At 40.0% G+C, this 18,887-nt stretch overlaps 1 protein-coding gene across 1 annotated transcript in view; it reads right to left on the bottom strand.

The window, feature by feature from the left end:
- Window positions 1-18,887, bottom strand: part of rptor (regulatory associated protein of MTOR, complex 1) — a 500,247-nt gene that overhangs the window by 356,574 nt on the left and 124,786 nt on the right. Inside the window, exons 4-5 of the mRNA XM_063030532.1 lie at window positions 14,159-14,317; window positions 6,033-6,179 (exon numbers count right to left, since the gene is read on the bottom strand). Of these exons, the coding sequence (XP_062886602.1) occupies window positions 6,033-6,179; window positions 14,159-14,317 (306 nt within the window). The remainder of the gene's footprint in view (window positions 1-6,032; window positions 6,180-14,158; window positions 14,318-18,887) is intronic.

Genomic DNA, 18,887 nt, shown 5'->3' with positions numbered 1-18,887 from the left:
GATATGAAACTACCCTCATCACTGCTAACTGTGAAGGCTGTCTTCCCAATCTTATCAGGACAAACACTCATTGTCTACATGTACCTCTCTTTGATGGCCTCGTCTTCCTCAGAAGTTACATTCAAGGAACAGAGAAGAACATAGATCAAGGAAATGCTATTTCTATGCAACACACACAAATTGCTGCAGGAACTCAGCAGGTCAGGCAGCATCTATGGAAAGGAGTAAAGAGTCGATGTTTCGGGCCAAGACCTTTCATCAGGATCAGCACCTGCAGAATCTCTTGTGTTTATGCTATTCATATGGGCATGCTAGATAGACTGGCAATGCCATCCGCCTGTCTTCCTATTACTCCAGTGATAAAAGTCACTGCCAGTAAGGTCAGCCCTCTAGGCATGAAATAGTTTATTGTTTAGAGATTGCCTGCTGAAATTGTAGACAGTGGGGCGGGGCGGGGCGGTGGGGGGGGATTACAAAACACAACACTGCTGGGAACCATTGTGCTGAGTCTGCCCAAACTGAATACAATGCAGTGCTCAAGTAGTGAGATGAGGAAACTGCGGAGAAGATTGCAGTATTCACATCTTCTTCCGAAGAAACCAAATGTCACACAAACTGCAGCAGCAGGGTGAGGAGGAAGAAAATACAGAACAACAAGCAGCATGAAAGAGCTGTGGGTGAAACTCCCAAAATCGCCTCTAAATCCAGTGCAGAAACTGCAGACTAGAATGAAAACAATCCGGGGCAGAAGTGAGCCAGCTTACTGAAGGGAGGAAAAGAAAAGCCTGCAAAGTCTCATGGTGCCAATGTCTGGAGATCCCGCAGTGCAATAGTGGCAACTTCTCTAAAGAGGTTCAAGAAAGTTGTTAGTAGGAAACACACTACATAGGGAAAGTTCAAAGTCAAAGTAAATTTATTATCAAAGTACATCTATGTCACCATTATGCTACCCTGAGATTAATTTTCTTGCAGGCATACTCAACAAATCCAAGAAACATAATAGAATCAATGAAAGATGGCACCCAAAGGACAAACAACCAATGTGCAAAAGACGACAAAGTATGCAAATACAAAAGAAAATAATAATAAATATATATATATACACAGAACATGAGATGAAGATTCCTTGAAAGCAAGTCCATTGTTCAGTGATGGGGCATTTGAAGTTGAGTGAAGTTATCCCCACTGGTTCAAGAGCCTGATGGTTGAGGGTAATAACTTGGTGGTGTGGGTCCTGAGGCTCCCATACCTTCTTCCTGATGACAGCAGCGAGAAAAGAGCGTGACCTGGGTAGTGGAGGTCCTTGATGATGCATGCTGCTTTCCTCTGGCAGCGCTCTGTGTAGATGTGCTCATTGGAGGGGAGAGTATTATCTGTGATGGACTGAACCGTATCCAATACTTTTTGTAGAATGTTCCATTTAAGGGCATGGGTGTTTCCATACCAGGCCATGACACAACCAATCAATATAAAGTTGCAAGAAAAAGTTCGTGAACCCTTTGCAATTACTTCATTTCCTGCATCAATTACTCATAAAATGTGGTCTGATCTTCATCTAAGTCACAATAATAGACAAACACAGTCTGCCTAAACTAAAACACACAAACAATTCTTTTCATCAATAATGAGTGCACCATTTAAACAATCACAGTCTAGGTTCAAAAAAGTATGTGAACCTCTGGGGTAATGCCTTATAAGTATAAAATGAATAGAGCAGGAGGCCTTGAGGTGCACCGAGGCTGATGGAGATCATGGAGAAGATGCTGTTGCCAATCCAAACTGACTGGGGTCTGCAAGCAAGGAAATAGAGGATCCAATTGCACAAGGGGGTATTGAGGCCAACGTCTTAAAGCTTATTGATTAGTTTTGAGAGGATAATGATATTGAATGCTGAGCGGTAGTTGATAAAGAATATAATAATGTATGCTGTCTAGATTTTGAGGGGTGAGTGACCAGCCAATGAAATGTTCCACAAGGTAAAGACTTGTGATAGAAGACAAAACAGCCAAGTCAGTGCTCCCCAATTTTAGGGCACCAAAAGCAAAGTCAGGCTCCAAAGCAAATCTCACCACCCCTGGCAACGAGATTCAGTGCAGCAATCCCTACAGCTCACCTCTGGAAAACTGCAAGCAGCACCAAAAAAGATCAAAATGAAACTACACTTAATTGTACAGATTCTGCCCCAAAAACATTGCTGCCTTCTCCACAGCAGCCAAAGTATTAAAAAAATCTTGTACCTCAGTCCTAGGCAAGTGCAACAGTTCTAAAAATGAGCATGTGGCAACAAAGAAACTAACTGTGTTAACACTAAAGATATACAAGGCATCAGAAGCACTGTGCAATGAAAGATTACTGTCCTGATGAAGGGTCTCGGTGTAAAACGGTGCCTCTTTATTCCTCCCCCTAGTTGCTGCCTGATCTGCTAAGATCCTTCCGCATCTTGTATGTGTTAATCTGGATTTCCAGCATCTGCAGAAATTCTTGTGCATAAGTCTTGCAATATTCCGTTACTTCACCAAGATCAAGGCAACTACCAGCTACAGTTCAGCTTATTGCACTTCAGCAACCATCCGCAGTGGTCAAGTTGGTAGCCCAGATTTAGGCAACCTGATCAGGAGGCCAAGGAACAATTCATCTAGTTTGGAAACTCAGCTCAGGAGACAATTTTGTCATCAAAGTTAAAGAGATAGTGGCAGGGCTGGAAGTGTATATTGTATAAAGATACTCCATTCAAGCTCATCAATAAAATCATAGCATAGTGCAAAATGAAAACAGGTTCTTTGGCCCAACTCTTCCTTGCCAGCCATGGTGGCCACCTAAACTATACCTATTTGCCTGTATCCCTCTAAATCTGAGATCTACTGGTGTTCTGGAAAAAGATGCTGTGAACTAACATGGTTTAAGGTCCATGCTAAAGGGACAAGATGAAAGGCCCACTTCAAAGTCCTAATGTCATTCGCACATATTGGTTGAAATCTGGATTAAACTCCATAACCTATTTGCTTTATGGTTGCAAATGAGGGCAGTATCTCTTTGAAACCTATCAAATATTGAAAGACCTAGAGAAAGTGGATATAGAGAGATTGTTTCCTATAGTGGGGGAGTTCAGGACCAGACGGTACAGGTTCAGAACAGAGGGACATTCTTGTAGGACAGAGATGAGGAGGCATTTCTTTAGCCAGAGGGTAGTGAATTTGTGGAATTCATTGCCCCATACAGCTGTAAAGGCCAAGTCACTGGGTCCACTTAAAGCGAAGGTTGATAGGTTCTCGGTTCGTCAGAGCGACAAAGGTTACAGGGAGAAGGCAAGAGAATGGGGTTAAGGGGAGTAATAAATCATCCATGATAGAATGGTGGAACAGACTCGATAGGTTGAATGGCCTAATTCTGCTCCTATGTCGTATGATTTTACGTATATATTCTTTGTCATGCTGCAAAACGTTGAGCTGCTAAATTGTGTTTCATTGCTCCACAACAATGACAATAAAGATATTCTTCTTCTTCTTCATGATCTTAATACTGACAACCAAGATGTGCTAATGTTGAGCAACTGGAATAAAATGGCTGATTATGGAAGTATTACTTGAAAGTTCTGTATCTTCATGAGGAAAGTGCATATTTTGAAAGAAAAGTTCACAGAATCTGGAATCAAAAGTGTGCCAACTTGGCCAGAGCTGTTGAAGAGCACAGTACTATGCTTGAAACTGGCACTATCAATGAGTTCGTGAAGAAAGCTAACATCACACTCATCTGCATTCAAAAAGGAGAGAAAGATGAGATAAGGAATTTGTGACCAATTTAATTTAGCATGGAATACAAGCTTCTATCCAAGATCATCCCAATCAAGTCTGCTCTGGGGGTAGTGATTCACCCAGATCAGAGCTGCACTCTACCCAGTAGAAAACTGCCCAACAGCCTTGCATTATTCAGTGGTGCAATCACCTATATAAAGATCATAAAAGAAGAGTGGGACTTGCTGAATCTGCCTGGATAAGGAAAAGGCCCTTGACAGAATATCACCCACCTGCAAGATGGGCAAATGGGGCTCTGAAAGGAACAAGCAACTGCATAGTTGCAAGAAAAAAGTTTGTGAACTCGTTGCAAGTACTTGCATTAATTACTCATAAAATGTGGTCTGTTCTTCATCTAAGTCACAATAATAAACACACAAACAATTGTATTTCTTCTTGTCAATATTGAGTACACCATTTACACAATCATAGCCTACGTTCAAAAAAGTATGTGAACTTCTGAGGTAATGACTTCTCCATAAACTATTTGGAGTCAGGTGTTCTAATTAATGAGACAAGATTGGAGGTGTGGGTTGTTGAGGTGCCCTGTCCTATATAACAAAAGACACAGAAAGTCAGGTTACTGACAGGGCCTGCTCTTATCAAGAAAGATCTGTTTATGTACACCACAGCTCGATCAAAACAACTTTAGGCGGGCCTTAGAAAAAGAATTGTAGAGATGCTCCTCGCCGTTGTGCAAATCTGATCAGCAGTGAAAGGAAATGATTGGTGGAGGTTAGTGCTGCTAAAGGAGGTTCTACCAGAGTTAAGTACCAGGGTTCACAAACTTTTTCCAGCCTGGACTGTGAATAATTAAACAATGTGTTCAATAAAGATATGAAAAGTACAACTGCTTGTGTGTGGTTAGTTTAGGTAGATTGTGTTGTCTATTATTTGCCTTAGATGAAGATCAGACCACATTTTAGGAGTAATTAACGCAAAAAATCAGGTAATTGCAAAGGGCTCACAAACGTTTTCTCGCAACTGTAGATGTGGAACATCCAAGTTAATGGTGGGATATAGATTCCTACTGAAATCTGAAGTTACACAAAACTGCCCAGTTTCTTCCAAACTAAAAGTAGAAGATCTGAAAACATTCAGCAGATCAGGCAGCATCTGTGTAAAGAGAAACAGAATTAATGTTTCAGGTGAAAGAATACACAATGTTTACAGAACTTTTTATTTTTCAGATTTCCAGCATCTGCAGTTATTTTTAATTGAGCTTTCTCTGTTTTATGTGTTGGGTGGGAGACTTTGCCACATCGTCCACAAAGGATTCAGGCGTAGAAGGGGTGATGATCCGATGCAATGAAGGGATTCGATTTGATGGACACCATTGCTTACTGCTTGCTGTGCATCTATGACCAGTTCAATCTGACCTCAGGGACAAGAGCAAGGACACATTCATTGGCAAGAGGTTCCTCTTCACCATCAGATCCAATTAACCAAATGTGCAAAGAATAGAACTGGATGGAGCATACAGGTGAGGTAACACAAGAACTATGATTTTGATAACAGTGCTCCCTCTTAATTGTACACCTCAGGGTCCGTGCTCTTTGACCTATCTTGGAAACTGCTGGTTGTCAATGCGCTGTACTGTGGACAATCGAATGCTGCGGCCTGGCACACACTATTGTTCAGGGTTTTGCGCTTGCGCTTGGTACAGCTGCCACAAATGTTCCATGGGGAAATGCCATAGTTTATAGCCCTATCAACACTGCGCACTCAGCATCTAGAACCTGGATTTTTATCCAGACTGTTTGCTTAAGGAACATACGTAAAATACAAATGAAGTTGTGCTGACAGTGTTAATGGAACAGTATCACTTGCTGTGTCAATTAAATTAAACAGATTTGCAAATTTAATGAGTAGAGTAAATACTGTTTACAAAGAAGTTGGCAGAATTCTTTGATTTCTTTTGCAATAGCCATAAAAGCCTGAATACATATTCACTGTGAGAGATGAACACAATTGATAGCTCACCATCAGATTATGTCTTAGCCTCTTGATAGTTCAATCTCCATGACAACAAAACAGAAAACATTCTTCCAATTATATAGGTTGGTTACTTTGCTTCTTGTTGATATGATGAAATAACAAAAATTAAAACTGAACATTAAAAATGACCGAATATTTTCAAAGATCCAGATTTTTAGTACATTTTAAATCAAGGTATAATCTTCATAGTAACACTTCTTTCTTTAGTTATAGGAATATTAAAGATAAAGCATGTTTACGTACCTCGAGCTCTTGTTCCCTCTGTAATGCAAACTGCTTAAATGACTTCACAATGATCCCAGCATTTGAGCAGTCATACACAAATATCGAGGGACTGCCCATCCAAGTTTGAAGGTCATAAATGGAGAGCGGAATATACTGGGTATAGTTCTGTCACAAAAGAAAGAAAATATTAGTTGCATGGAAACCTGTCCTCATCTACTAAAGCTTTCTAGCAAACAACTGCAAGTTCAACTTTAAAGATAAAAGTACATTTATACCGCAGCTTCTCAAAGTTTATCAATATACCGATTCAATATATAAAACTCCTCACATAGTCTTTTTATGAAGTTCTGGTTAAAACTTTTAAGACCAAATGAACACAACTAAAGATCAGCATTAAAATAAATGATTTTATTCTAAACATGTAGATGTCAATCAGAGTGGCTCTTAAATACTAAATTGTTCCATTCTCAGTTGCATTTGACCATAGCGAGGGCAATATTTCCATGATGGATGAAGTGGACATTCTTCATGAGCCACAGCAGACCACATGGTGTCCTCCTTCAAAGCAGATATGATGTAAATGATTTGCACATCACCTCATATCCAACGGTGGCTAATTGCCAATTACTGTGCGATTGGAGTCTCACACCATAAAGGCCAGGCCAGAAAACAGGACATCAAGTTCCTATTTCTAAACCTGGCTGTTTCATTTTCATTTCTATTAGTTTTTATCATTTCCAGTGTTTGCTAAACTGGCACCCTTAAACAAAGGTAATTTCCAACTTAATGATCTTGTATAATTGCATTAGGCCTCTGAATACAGAACCACTTTCCCATTGCATGACCAATTTAGAAATTGAAACTATATTTCCCAGCAGTGAAAAATCAAGGTTTCAATTCTTTTAAAAATTCTACATGAAAGGACTGAAGTATTGCAAGAACATAACAATTGAATTAATCTGGAGAATTAAAATTCTCAGACCACTAGGAACATTTTAGATGTTGGGCAACACAGTAGTGTAGTGGTTAGCAGGATGTTTTACAGTACAGGTCACCCGAGTTCAATTCCCACTGCTGCCTGTAAGAAGTTTGTACCTACTCCCCATGACCAGGTGGGTTTCCTCCGGATGATCTGGTTTCTTCCCACAGTCCAAAAATGTACTGGTTAGTAGGCTAGTTGGTCATTGTAGATTGTCCTGTGATTAGGCTAGAATTAAATCGGGGGAAATCGCTGAGCAACATGGCTTGAGGGGGCAGAAGGGCCTATTCCGTGCTGGGATTAAATAAATAAATTAGAATGGATATACTACAGATGCTACTTGAAGGATGCGACCAATTTCACAGGTGCACAAACTGAGCCTACAAAACTATAACTTTCAATCTACGTTTTTGTTTCATCTGTAAACTTGCTCAGTAAAAGTAAGGTTATTTATTACATGGAAGTTAATAAAATAATTTGTGCAGACTGCAGTATGATGCAAAAGATTTCCCTTATCTGCAAGAAACCTAATTGTAAAAGTCATTCAAAATGGGAAATGTGACATTCCTGCCAGCTGAAAAACACAGAATAGCAAAATCTTGGAAACTTGATGCAGTTCAATTGCAAGAGTTTTGTTATGCACAGCTGAAAGATCATCACCCCAGAACACAGAACATTACAGCACTGTACAGGCCCTTCAGCCCATGATGTTGTGCTGATCCTTTAACCTATTCTAAGATCAATCTAACCCTTCCCTCTCACATAACCTTCCATTTCAGAGGAAAGGGTTAGACCTGTCTGTTATATAATTTGTCAATTTCTAAAGGTAATCTGGTTCTTTGCAAGTGACCAAAAGTCACAAGTGACCAATTATGCCACACGTGTATTTTAGTTACATAGATCCTAATACAAGTTTACCAATCCAGAATAAATACATAATTTTCAAGTAATATATATTCTTTTATGGTTAAAAAAAAGCTGTCAAGCTGTATCATCAAAGGTAACATGATAAAGAAAAAAAACATTGCCAGAAAAAAAACATTTCAAAACTTAGTGGATAAAGCATTGGTATGGAAAAGGAAAGTGGAATATAATAGCTGTCAGGTGGGAATCACATTATACATGAAAGGGATTGGCTAATTACAAAAGTCAGCATTGACGTGATGAACTAAAGAGCCTGCTATTCTACGACTTTATCGCTGTCTATGAAAAAGACATTCCTGGAAATACATACAAAGGAAAAAAACTACATTGGAAAGTAAATAATTAACAGAGATCAACCAAATATTTCATGTCCATCTTCATGAAATTGGGCACCAAAAGCTTCCCAGAAATAGTGGGGATCTATAGATCAAGAATGAGCAGCTTAGAGAATTTTGTATCAGTGGTAAAATATTGCTGAAATAACTGGGATTAAAGGATGATAAATGCTCAGGACCTGCAGAAGATGGTGGCTACAGAGATGTTCAGTGATTAGTGTTCTATTAATAAAATTCCAAAGATTCTAAAATAACTCTCGGCCTGGAAGATAGGAAATGTAACTCCACTATTTAAGAAAAGCGAGAGGGAGAGAATGGGAACTGCAGACTAGTTAACCGAATAGCAGTAGTAGGGAATATGCTAGAATATTTTATTAAGGAAGTGACAAAGAGCATCTGGAAAATAATAATAAGGCTGGGAACAGACAACATATTAGTCTAAAAGGGAAGTGATGTTTGACAAATCTTTCATTGTAATTGGCACAATAGGTATGAGCAAACTAATTAATGCAACACATCTGAACTTCCGAAGGCCTTCAAATAAGATAGCTTCTAAGAGACTATTAAACAAATTAAATCACATTGTTTTTCAAGGTCAATAGCATCATACATTGAGGATCGGTAAGTGAACCTAAAACTTTGTCAGGCTGGAAGGAGGTCAGAACAGTGCTGCAAGTATTGGCTGTCAGAGCCCCACCTGTTTAGAATTTTTATCAATGGTTTGAAGGAAGAGATCAAAAACATTTTTGCTGACACGATAAAGCTAGGTGGCAATGTGGGTTGCAGGGAGAATGTAGTGAGGCTCTAGGGCAGGGGCTCCCAACCTGACTGCTACCATTAACAGAGGGGTTTGTGGACCCAGATTGAGAATCCCTGCTCAAGGGAATTTAAGTACTGAAACAGAAAGTCAAAATGTTTTAAATGCTGAGAATGTGAAATAAGTTGCCTTTCATAGGGATCTAGGTATTCTTGTAATTACATCACTATATTGTGTTCTCTCTAGCCACAGATGAGGTCCCAGAGAGCTGGCTAATTTTGTTCCATTCTTCAAGAAGGGAACCAGAGATAATCCTGGGAACTATAGACCACTGTGCCCAGAGTCTCACGTCAGTAGTAGGGAAGTTACTGGAGAGAATTCTTAGGGGTAGGATTTATCAGCATTTGGGAAACCATGGCCTAATTAGGGAGCGCCAGCATAACTTCATGTGGAATGTTTGATGAGGTGACACGAATGCAAAATGAAGGCAGAGCTGTGGTGTTGTCTACATGGAATTTAGTAAGGCGTTTGACAAGGTCCCTCATGGGAGGCTCACCCAGAAAATTAAGATGCACGGGATCAATGGTGAATTGCCCACTTGGATTCAGAACTGGCTTGCCCATGGAAGACAGGGGCTGGTGGTCAAAGGGACTTCTGCTAGCTGGAGGTCTCTGATTAATGGTGTTCCACAGGGATCTGTGCTGGGATCTCTGCTGTTTGTGATGTATATCAATGACCTGAATGAAAATGTAGATAGGTGATTTCGTAAATTTGCAGATGATAAGAAGATTAGTAGAGTTGTGAATAGTGCAGAAGACTGGCAAAGGATACAGCGGGATATAGATCAGTTTCAGATATGGGTGGAGAAATATCAGATGGGATTTAACCTAGTCAAATATGAAGTGTTGCACCTTAGTTGGTCAAATGGAAAGAGACAGTACACTGGTAAGAGCAAGACCCTTAACAATGTTGATGTGCAGAGAGAACCTGAGGCCCAACTTCACAGCTCTCTGAAATTGGCTACACAGATTGATCAGGTGGTTAAGAAGGCATATTGCATGTTTGCCTTTATTGGTCCAGGCAGTAAGTTCAGAATTCAGGAAGTTACGTTGCAGCTTTATAAAATTCTCTTCAGGCTACATCTGAAGCATTGCATATAATTCTGGTCACCTCACTATAGGAAGGATGTCAAGGATTTGGAGAGGGTGCAGAAGAGGTTTACCAGGATATTGCTTAGATTAGAAGACGTGCTATATCGAGATGTTGGACAAACTTGGGTTGTTTTCTATGAAGCCGCGTAAGCTGATGGGAGATCTGATAGTTTATAAAATTGAGAGGTAAAGATAGAATAGACAGCATCTTTATCCTAGGATTGAAATGTCTAATACCACAGGGCACGCATTTTAAGGTGAGAGGAGGTAATTTCAAAGAATTTGCTAGAGGCAAGTTGTTTTTTAAAACATGCAGTGTTGGGTGCCTGGATGCACTGCCAGGGGCAGTGGTAGAGGCAGAAACACTGGAGACTTTTAAGAGACGTTTAGATAGGAACATGAATTTGAGGAAAATGGAAGAATATTGACATTAGATAGGCATAAGGGATTAGTTTAGCTGGCCACTTGATTACTGATTTATTTGGTTTGGCACAACATTGTGCACCAAAGGGCCTGTTCCTGTACTGTACTGTTCTAGGTTCTAAGTGTGAAACATCAGTAACTGCACGATGCACAAAGTCACAGTTCCTTATGTGATTACTATTGCTATTGATGGGTCATTTTGGAACAGTTGCAAGTTAAGCACAATGTTTTATTATAAAGACAAAATATTTACAAAATTTTTTAATTTTAAAATCTACCTTATTTTTTTAACATGCACCACAGAATAGATCTCTAATCTGGAGCCTCATCAACGTTTGCATTATGCTCATCCCAAATACAAATACTAACAATACAGGTGGCTACATTTAGAACATTTTATCATCCCTCTTTATATGCAACACAGCTTTTACATTTCATAAACATACTTCAATCACTTCAGGATTTAGCCACTAAGCTTCTCTTCTACTAGCTGAATAAATGGAACAACAGAACAGGACGAACTGGATGTCTCAGGGAAGAGTATATATGCAAAAACACACTGGGTAAAGAGAGCACAGAAAATCAAAAATTCCAGATATATTTTAGGCTGAACCCCAGAGCCACATATCAGGTGCATTGGCTTAAGTCTTATTTAAAAGCTCACATGGTTAAAAACTATGTAATAATTCAAACCTGAACTTTGTTCATTTTATGTTGAACAAAATTATGATGACCACTTTGCTGGTGAATGAATTGAACTGAATAACTTTAAAGTGAATTCAGACAACCCCACATTATGGCAGTTCAGGGAATAGAAAGTCACCCATATGATACGTAATTCACAGATCACGACCAAAATATCTGACAAACAGAATTAAAAATTCGCTCTCATGTAATGTGCGTGCTAATTTTAATTTTATTTTTAGCTCACATTTCGTGATGCACATGCATGTGACAAGGCTCTCTGTTACACAAAATCACAATACCACAGTGTGGCCTGTGCAGAGTTAAAATTTAAATTTCTATAAACTTCTTAAAGAGGATTTTAAACACTATCAAGACACTAATGGCGATTAGTTTTTGAGGCCCTTCTCCTACACCAAGACATGGCACATAACGAACAAACTTCTATGCCATAATCCTCAAACAACAGGAATTCTGCAGATGCTGGAAATTCAAGCAACACGCATCAAAGTTGCTGGTGAATGCAGCAGGCCAGGCAGCATCTCTAGGAAGAGGTGCAGTCGACGGTTCAGGCCGAGACCCTTCGTCAGGACTAACTGAAGGAAGAGTTAGTAAGAGATTTGAAAGTGGGAGGGGGAGGGGGAGATCCAAAATGATAGGAGAAGACAGGAGGGGGAGGGATGGAGCCAAGAGCTGGACAGGTGATTGACAAAGGGGATATGAGAGGATCATGGGACAGGAGGCCCAGGGAGAAAGATAAGGTGGGCAGGGGGACTCCTTGCCCATCCTCTGGGCTCCCCCCTCCCCCCTTGTCTTTCTCCCTGGGCCTCCTGTCCCATGATCCTCTCATATCTCCTTTGCCAATCACCTGTCCAGCTCTTGGCTCCATCCCTCCCCCTCCTGTCTTCTCCTATCATTTCGGATCTCCCCCTCCCCCTCTCAAATCTCTTACTAACTCTTCCTTCAGTTAGTCCTGACGAAGGGTCTCAGCCTGCAATGTCGACTGCACCTCTTCCTAGAGACGCTGCCTGGCCTGCTGCGTTCACCAGCAACTTTGATGTGTGACGCTATAATACTGGTTGGTAGATAGACACCCTATCTTCAAGCATTTGACAAACGTAGGAAACCACAAACTCCATTCTGATCTTTGATGTCCTTTTTTATTCAGTCTTGCCAGTCTATCTCAAGACATTGAGATTAAACCAGAAGTAAACCCCAGCAAAAGCAATTATAGTCTGACCACAAAGCTGCTTATTGATCTCTTACTTAAAACATGACAGTACATCAAGTAACCCAGTGATTCACTCAGTAGCAGTACAGCTCTATGACAAAACCTAAAAACTATTTGTCATTTTCAGAGCAAACTACATTGAAGCTTTAAACATTTTTAATAACCAAGTTAGACCACACATGGAATATTGTCCTCAGTTCTGGTCGCATCATTATGGAAGTTTTAGAGAGGGTGCAATCAGAATCAGGTTTAATATCACCAGCATATGTTGTGAAATTTGTTAACTTTGCAGCAACAGTAGAATGCAATACATGATAAATATAGGGAAAAAATGAATTAAAGTATACTAAATAGTTAAATTAAGCACATTGTGCAAAAACAGAAATAAAAAGTAGTCTTCATGGGTTCAATGTGCATTCAGAAATCAGATGGCAGAGGGGAAAAAGCTGTTTCTGAATCACCTAGTATGTGCCTTCAGGCTTCTGTACCTCCTTCCTGATGGTAACAGTGAGAAGGTGGCATTCCTGGATGATGGGGGTCCTTGATGATTGACACCGCATTTTTGAGGCAGTGATCCTTGAAGATGTCTTAGGTACTACAGAGGCTAGTACCCATGATGGAGCTGACAAATTTTACAACTCTCTGCAGCTTACTTCAATCCTGTGCAGTAGCAACCCCAACCGCCCCCCGCCCCCCATTACCATATGATGACAGAGCCAGTCAGAATGCTCTCCACGGTACGTCTATAGACGTCTGAGTGTCTTAGGTGACATACCAAATCTCCTCAAACTTCTAAAGAAATTTGACACCATCTTGCCTTCTTTATAGCTGCACTGAAATGTTTGGACCAGCTTAGGTCTTCAGAGATATTAACACCCAAGAACTTGCAGAGGAGATTTTCCACGACTGAAGAGCAGGTCTTGTGAGGATAGTTTGAGCAAGCTAGGGTTTTCTCTCTTTGAAGCAAATGAAAATGAGAGGTGATTTGATAGAGGTGTACAAGATGATATGAGGCATGGATCAAAAGAACAGCCAGAGACACCTTTGCAGGGTGGAAATGGCTAATATGAGGGGTGCATAATTTTAAGGTGATTGGAGGAAAGTATAGTAGGGGGATGTCAAAAGTAAGTCTTCTTTAACTCAAGAGAGTGTTGTGTGCGTGGAACACACAGCTAAGGTTGGTGGTGGAGGCAGATACAGTAGGGACATTTAAGAGACTCTTGAATAATAAAACATGGACATATGGATGATTGAAAATAGAAGTTTGAGTGAGGGAAGAGATAGATTGATCTTGAAATAGGTTACAGGTCAGCACAACATTGTGGGCCAAAGTGCCAGTAGTGTGCTGTAATGTTCAATGTTCCCGAGTCTCATACCACCAAACAGAATTACGCAGAAGCTATGTTATTAATTATACAAAGTTAACCTGTAAATTTCTTGCTTTATTACACTCTCATTCTTTCAAGAGCCCTAAAATCATGCAAATAAATTAAATTTGAGCACAAATTCTAGTGTTTACAAAAGTTGAAGGATGGAAAATGATATTGTGAAATTAAATGAAATGACTAGCTAACATGTAAAATATAGCCTTGCTGGTTTAGAATGTTAGGAGTTGGATTCTAGAGATACCAGATTTCAAAATGGACATGAAGAATATTACCTTATTAAATACCCAGATTTCGCCGTTTCCAGTTGGTCTTGGCACTCCATGCCCATTATAATGGAAAAGCACTCTTTCCTCCTTTGCATTACGTCTCAGGGAGGTGCAGAGCTTTTTAACTTCATCCACTGTTGGATCCAAGCTCTGCTTGTATCTGGCCTGATGGAAGGAAAATAATATTTATTAATAAGCAGTGCAAATTTTAGCATGTGAAAATTGGGCAGATTAAAACCCATTTTTTGCTAACCACACTGTATGAAGTGGGTGAACTGAGACTTTATAAAATGCACTGATCAACAGCCATGAAGATCGAAATGCTTCACTGATGTGGGCACTGGATTAACAAACACATTGTAGAGTACTGAGCTTCGATAACAAAGAGACCAGCCAATTGCATAAAGCAAGGTACAGTACAATTACAAGACCCTAGCCTGGAATGAAATAAAGTTGTAAACACTTTCACAAGTAATTAGTTGAAAGGAAGAGGATGGACAACAGGGTAGGAAAATACACTCAGCAGCAACTAAAAGTGAAGGAATGTTAAAAAGCAGAACATTAATTTCTGATTTGCATCAGCATTGCCACCAATATACACTCAGTGGGCACTTTATTAGATCACTTGTACACTTGCCCGTTAATGCAACTATCTAATCATCCAATTATCTGGCAGCAACTAGTACATAAAAGCATGTAGACATGGTCAAGAGGTTCAGTTGTTGTTCAGACCAAACATCAGGATGGGTAAGAAATGTGATCTAAGTGACACCATGGAATGATTGTTGGTGCCAGACAGGGTGGTTTGAGTGTCTCAGAAACTGATGACTTCCTGCGAATTTCAAGCACATTTCCTGGAGTTTACAGAGAATAGTGCAAGAAACATCCTGTGAGCAGCAGTTCTGTGGGCAATAGTGCCTTGTTAATGACATGGGTCAGGAGAGAATAGCCAGACTGGTTCAAGCTAACAGAAAAGCAACAGAACTCAAATAACCATGTGTTATTTGAGTTATATAACAGTGATATGCAAAAGATCATCTCAAAATGCACAGCACGTTGAACCTTGAAGTGGATGTGCTATAGCAGCAGGAGACCATGAACATTTATTCAGTGGCCACTTTATTAGGTACAGAAGGCAAAATAAATATTGACTGCACAAGTCATATCTTCGTATCTATTTCCTTCCAGTCCTACTTCCCAGCAGTGCACTGACTGATCCATGATGAACAGTTAATGCTGCTGTATGCAGAACTTCTATATCACAGTTCTCCATGCAATCACTGCTCATTGAAATAATATGCATAAGGTATACAAGGGTGAAAAGGCAGCAAATATCTTTAACATTGTCTAACAACTTTAAAAAGAGCTCATCTTCAAACCAGTCCTTTAGCATCAAAGTGTTCTCATATTTCCAATGCCCACAGGGACCTCAATCTTGCAATTATACTGCTAACATTAATGGACTTTCAATGCAAAGCTTCTGAAAGTAGGAAGCAAGTGCTATTTGGTCATAATTAGGCCAAGTTGCAGTACGTCATATTTTCTCATCAATTTTACATTGCAGGCACCATTAAGCTTCCATATTAAGAACCTCTGGTCACCCAACATCAAACCAGCTAGATGAGCATCAGCATGATACATTAGACTTATTTTACTTATTTATTCACAGGAGCTGGATGTAGATGTTGTAGGCAAGACTAGCTTTTATTGTCCATCCCCTCATCCCCCTCTAGCAAGGGTCTTACAAGTCATTTCAAATGGGAGTTCAGTCAAAATCACACAGGAAATTCCTATACAGATGTGGTGACATTTCCTCAATTAGAATTAATCAGAAAGATAAAGATTAGCTTTACTTGTCACATGTACAAAACACTGTGAAACAGGTCGGTTTCGCGTCAACGACCAACACTGCTTGAGGATTGTGCGTGGAAGGGAAGGGGAGGGGCAGCTCGAATTTGCTGCCACATTTCTGGTACCAACATTGCATGCCCACAGCTCACTGACCTTGGCCTTTTAGAATGTGGAAGGAAACCGGAGCACCCACAGATAACTCACATGGTCACTGGGAGAACGGGAAGGGAACTGAACCCCGATCTGTGATCGCTGGTGCTGTAAAGTGATGGTACTAACTGCTCCATTACTATGCTGCCCTTTAGCAAGACTAATTATCCATAGAGGCCAAATATCAGACAATGAGGTTTATGGTGCTATTTGCTCTGGTATTTATTCTACTGATCCTTTGTACGATATCTGTGTCAAGTTTAAGACAACAGCACGCATTTAACTTAATAAATCCGGAAAGCACTTCTCAGTTCAAGTTAGTCACAATTTTAATTTCAAAGTGTAGGTTGAAGGATTATTATTTCATTAATGTAAAATTTAAATTCTTGGTTAACAACTAACAATTAGAAAAATATTTTAGCACTTTTCAAACTCTTGTACAAACTGACCTGGAATACAGGTAAAGGAGGCCATGGCCTGCAAAGTTGCAGGTATTCCAAAAACCCATCATCAATAATACCGACTTTGGGCAACAGACTTTGAATACTACATACAAGAATGACTAGTTACTTAAATTTTTGCATTGTGAACTTCAGCTGCATGCAATGTTCATCGGTGCAAAGCAACAAGAATGCCAGGTAAGAAGTACAAATATCATCGATAAACATTTATTGAGTTTATAAAACAGGAAAGGGTTTAATTACATGTAATGCATTCAAGCAAGTTTTAAACAAACTCTAACAATCGTAACTCTGGCCATTCAAATGCTTCACAATCTGGCTCTCTAGGTAACATTTACTGTAATTCGCCAGGGCTGCTGTTCCCACACACTCTTCTGTCTTGCCTCAAGCCTGATCCTGCGTTCACTTTGACTGTTTTCATGGTCCCTTCTGAACCAATGGCACTTCATTCCCCAAGCTGTCTTCAACCGACCAACCTAAAGTTTCCCGTGGTCCCTTTGAAGTTACTGGGATGACTGAGAAATATATTGTAAACAATAAATAAGATACAATTTTTAAAACAAAAATCCCAATAGTCCAAAAAACTAGCCGGTCCAGCTCCACTAAAGCCTGGGTGTGCCAGATTATCAGAGTGTAACTTCAATATAGAACACAGATGTTACTTTCTTAAAAAAATGGCTGAGTCTACCAGACACCCCAAAAGACAAGTCATATTCTCACATCTGGGGCCCCTCCAATTCAATTTACAATGTATTGCCCCCTACAAACTCAGTGAAAGCATTCTAAACTTCACTCTCTCAATAGGACACTCATATTTCCTCCAATATTCCATGGTTGTGCTAATAATATTCTCCATTTTATTTAACCAGGCATTCTGGCCCACCCATCACTTCGTAGCACTCCCAAATTCAAGCTTGTCCTATATTGCCAGCTAATGCTGGTGCTCTTACAACTAACAATTAGAAAAACAGTTTAGCATTTTTCAAACTTTCGTATAAACTGACCTAGAAAACAAGTAAAGCTAGGCACCACCTATGAAGTAGCTGGAATCCCAAAAAGCCATCATCAATAATACTGGCTTACAGTGCAATACAGCAGCATACAAGAATGAAGAGTTCAGCTTCACTTTGTACAGTGCTTATAGCTTCTGATTCATTTCCCTCCAATACAACCCATTCCTTCCACTTTCTCCTTCAGGGACACAGAGTGACATCATTGCTCCTCTTCAACACTAAATATCAGAATCAGATTTAGTATCATCGGCATACATGGTGAAATTTGTTGTTTTGTGGCAGCAGTACATTGCAATGTGGTACATTGTAATAAAAACAATAAATTACAATAAGTATATATCACTAAAAACTAATGTCATGCAAAAAGGGGGGGGGGGGAGAAATACCGAGGAAGTGGTTATGGGTTCATTGCCCATTTAGAAATCTGATGGCAGAGGGGAAGAAATTGTTCTTGAAATGTTGTTGCCTCATCACTGACGGTAGCAATGAGAAGAGGGTACGTCCTGGGTGAAGGGGGTCCTGAATGACGCATACCACTTTATTGCGGCATCACCTTTTGAAGGTGTCGTGAATGCGGGGAAGGCTAGTGCCCATGATGGAGGTGACCAAGTTTATAACTTTTCTGCAGCTTATTCTGTAGAGTGGCCCCTCCATACCAGATGGTGATGCAACCAGTTAGAATGTTCTCCATGGTACATTTGTAGAAATTTACCAGTGTCCTTGGTGATATACCAACTCTCCTTAAACTCCTGATGAAACAAAGCTGCTGTCTTGCCTTCTCTGTAATTGCATCAATATGTTAGGCCCAGGATAGATCCTCAGTGATGTTGGCACCCGGGAACTTGAAACTGTTCACCTTTTCCATTTCTGATCCCTCAGTGAGGACTGGTGTGTGTTCCCTCTTCTTACATTATCAATACAATTCCAGTTTTTTTTTTATTTCCATTCACCCTCCATTCACTGCTATTCATCTTCCCCTCAAACTACCTTCCTTTTTTATTCCCTTCCATGAGCCCAACCTGATAGCGTGATATCAATTTCTCCTTCTGGTTTAAAAAAAAATGTATTCCCCCTCTCGTCTTCTGCTATTTTTCACTCTGGCCCTTCAACCTCTTCTCACCTATCTATCAACTCTCCCTGAGTCCCCGCCTCCTTCCCTTTCACCTATGGTCCACTCTCCTATCAGATTCCTTCTTCTTCAGCCCTTTATCTTTCCACTTTCGTTTTCAGTCCTGATGAGGGGTCTTGGCCCAAAACGCT

This window comes from Mobula hypostoma, chromosome 22 (genome assembly GCF_963921235.1).
Source record: "Mobula hypostoma chromosome 22, sMobHyp1.1, whole genome shotgun sequence".
NCBI classification, from domain to species: domain Eukaryota; kingdom Metazoa; phylum Chordata; class Chondrichthyes; order Myliobatiformes; family Myliobatidae; genus Mobula; species Mobula hypostoma.
Note: the sequence above shows the minus strand (reverse complement) of the source record. Positions and strands in the feature narration are given on the sequence as shown.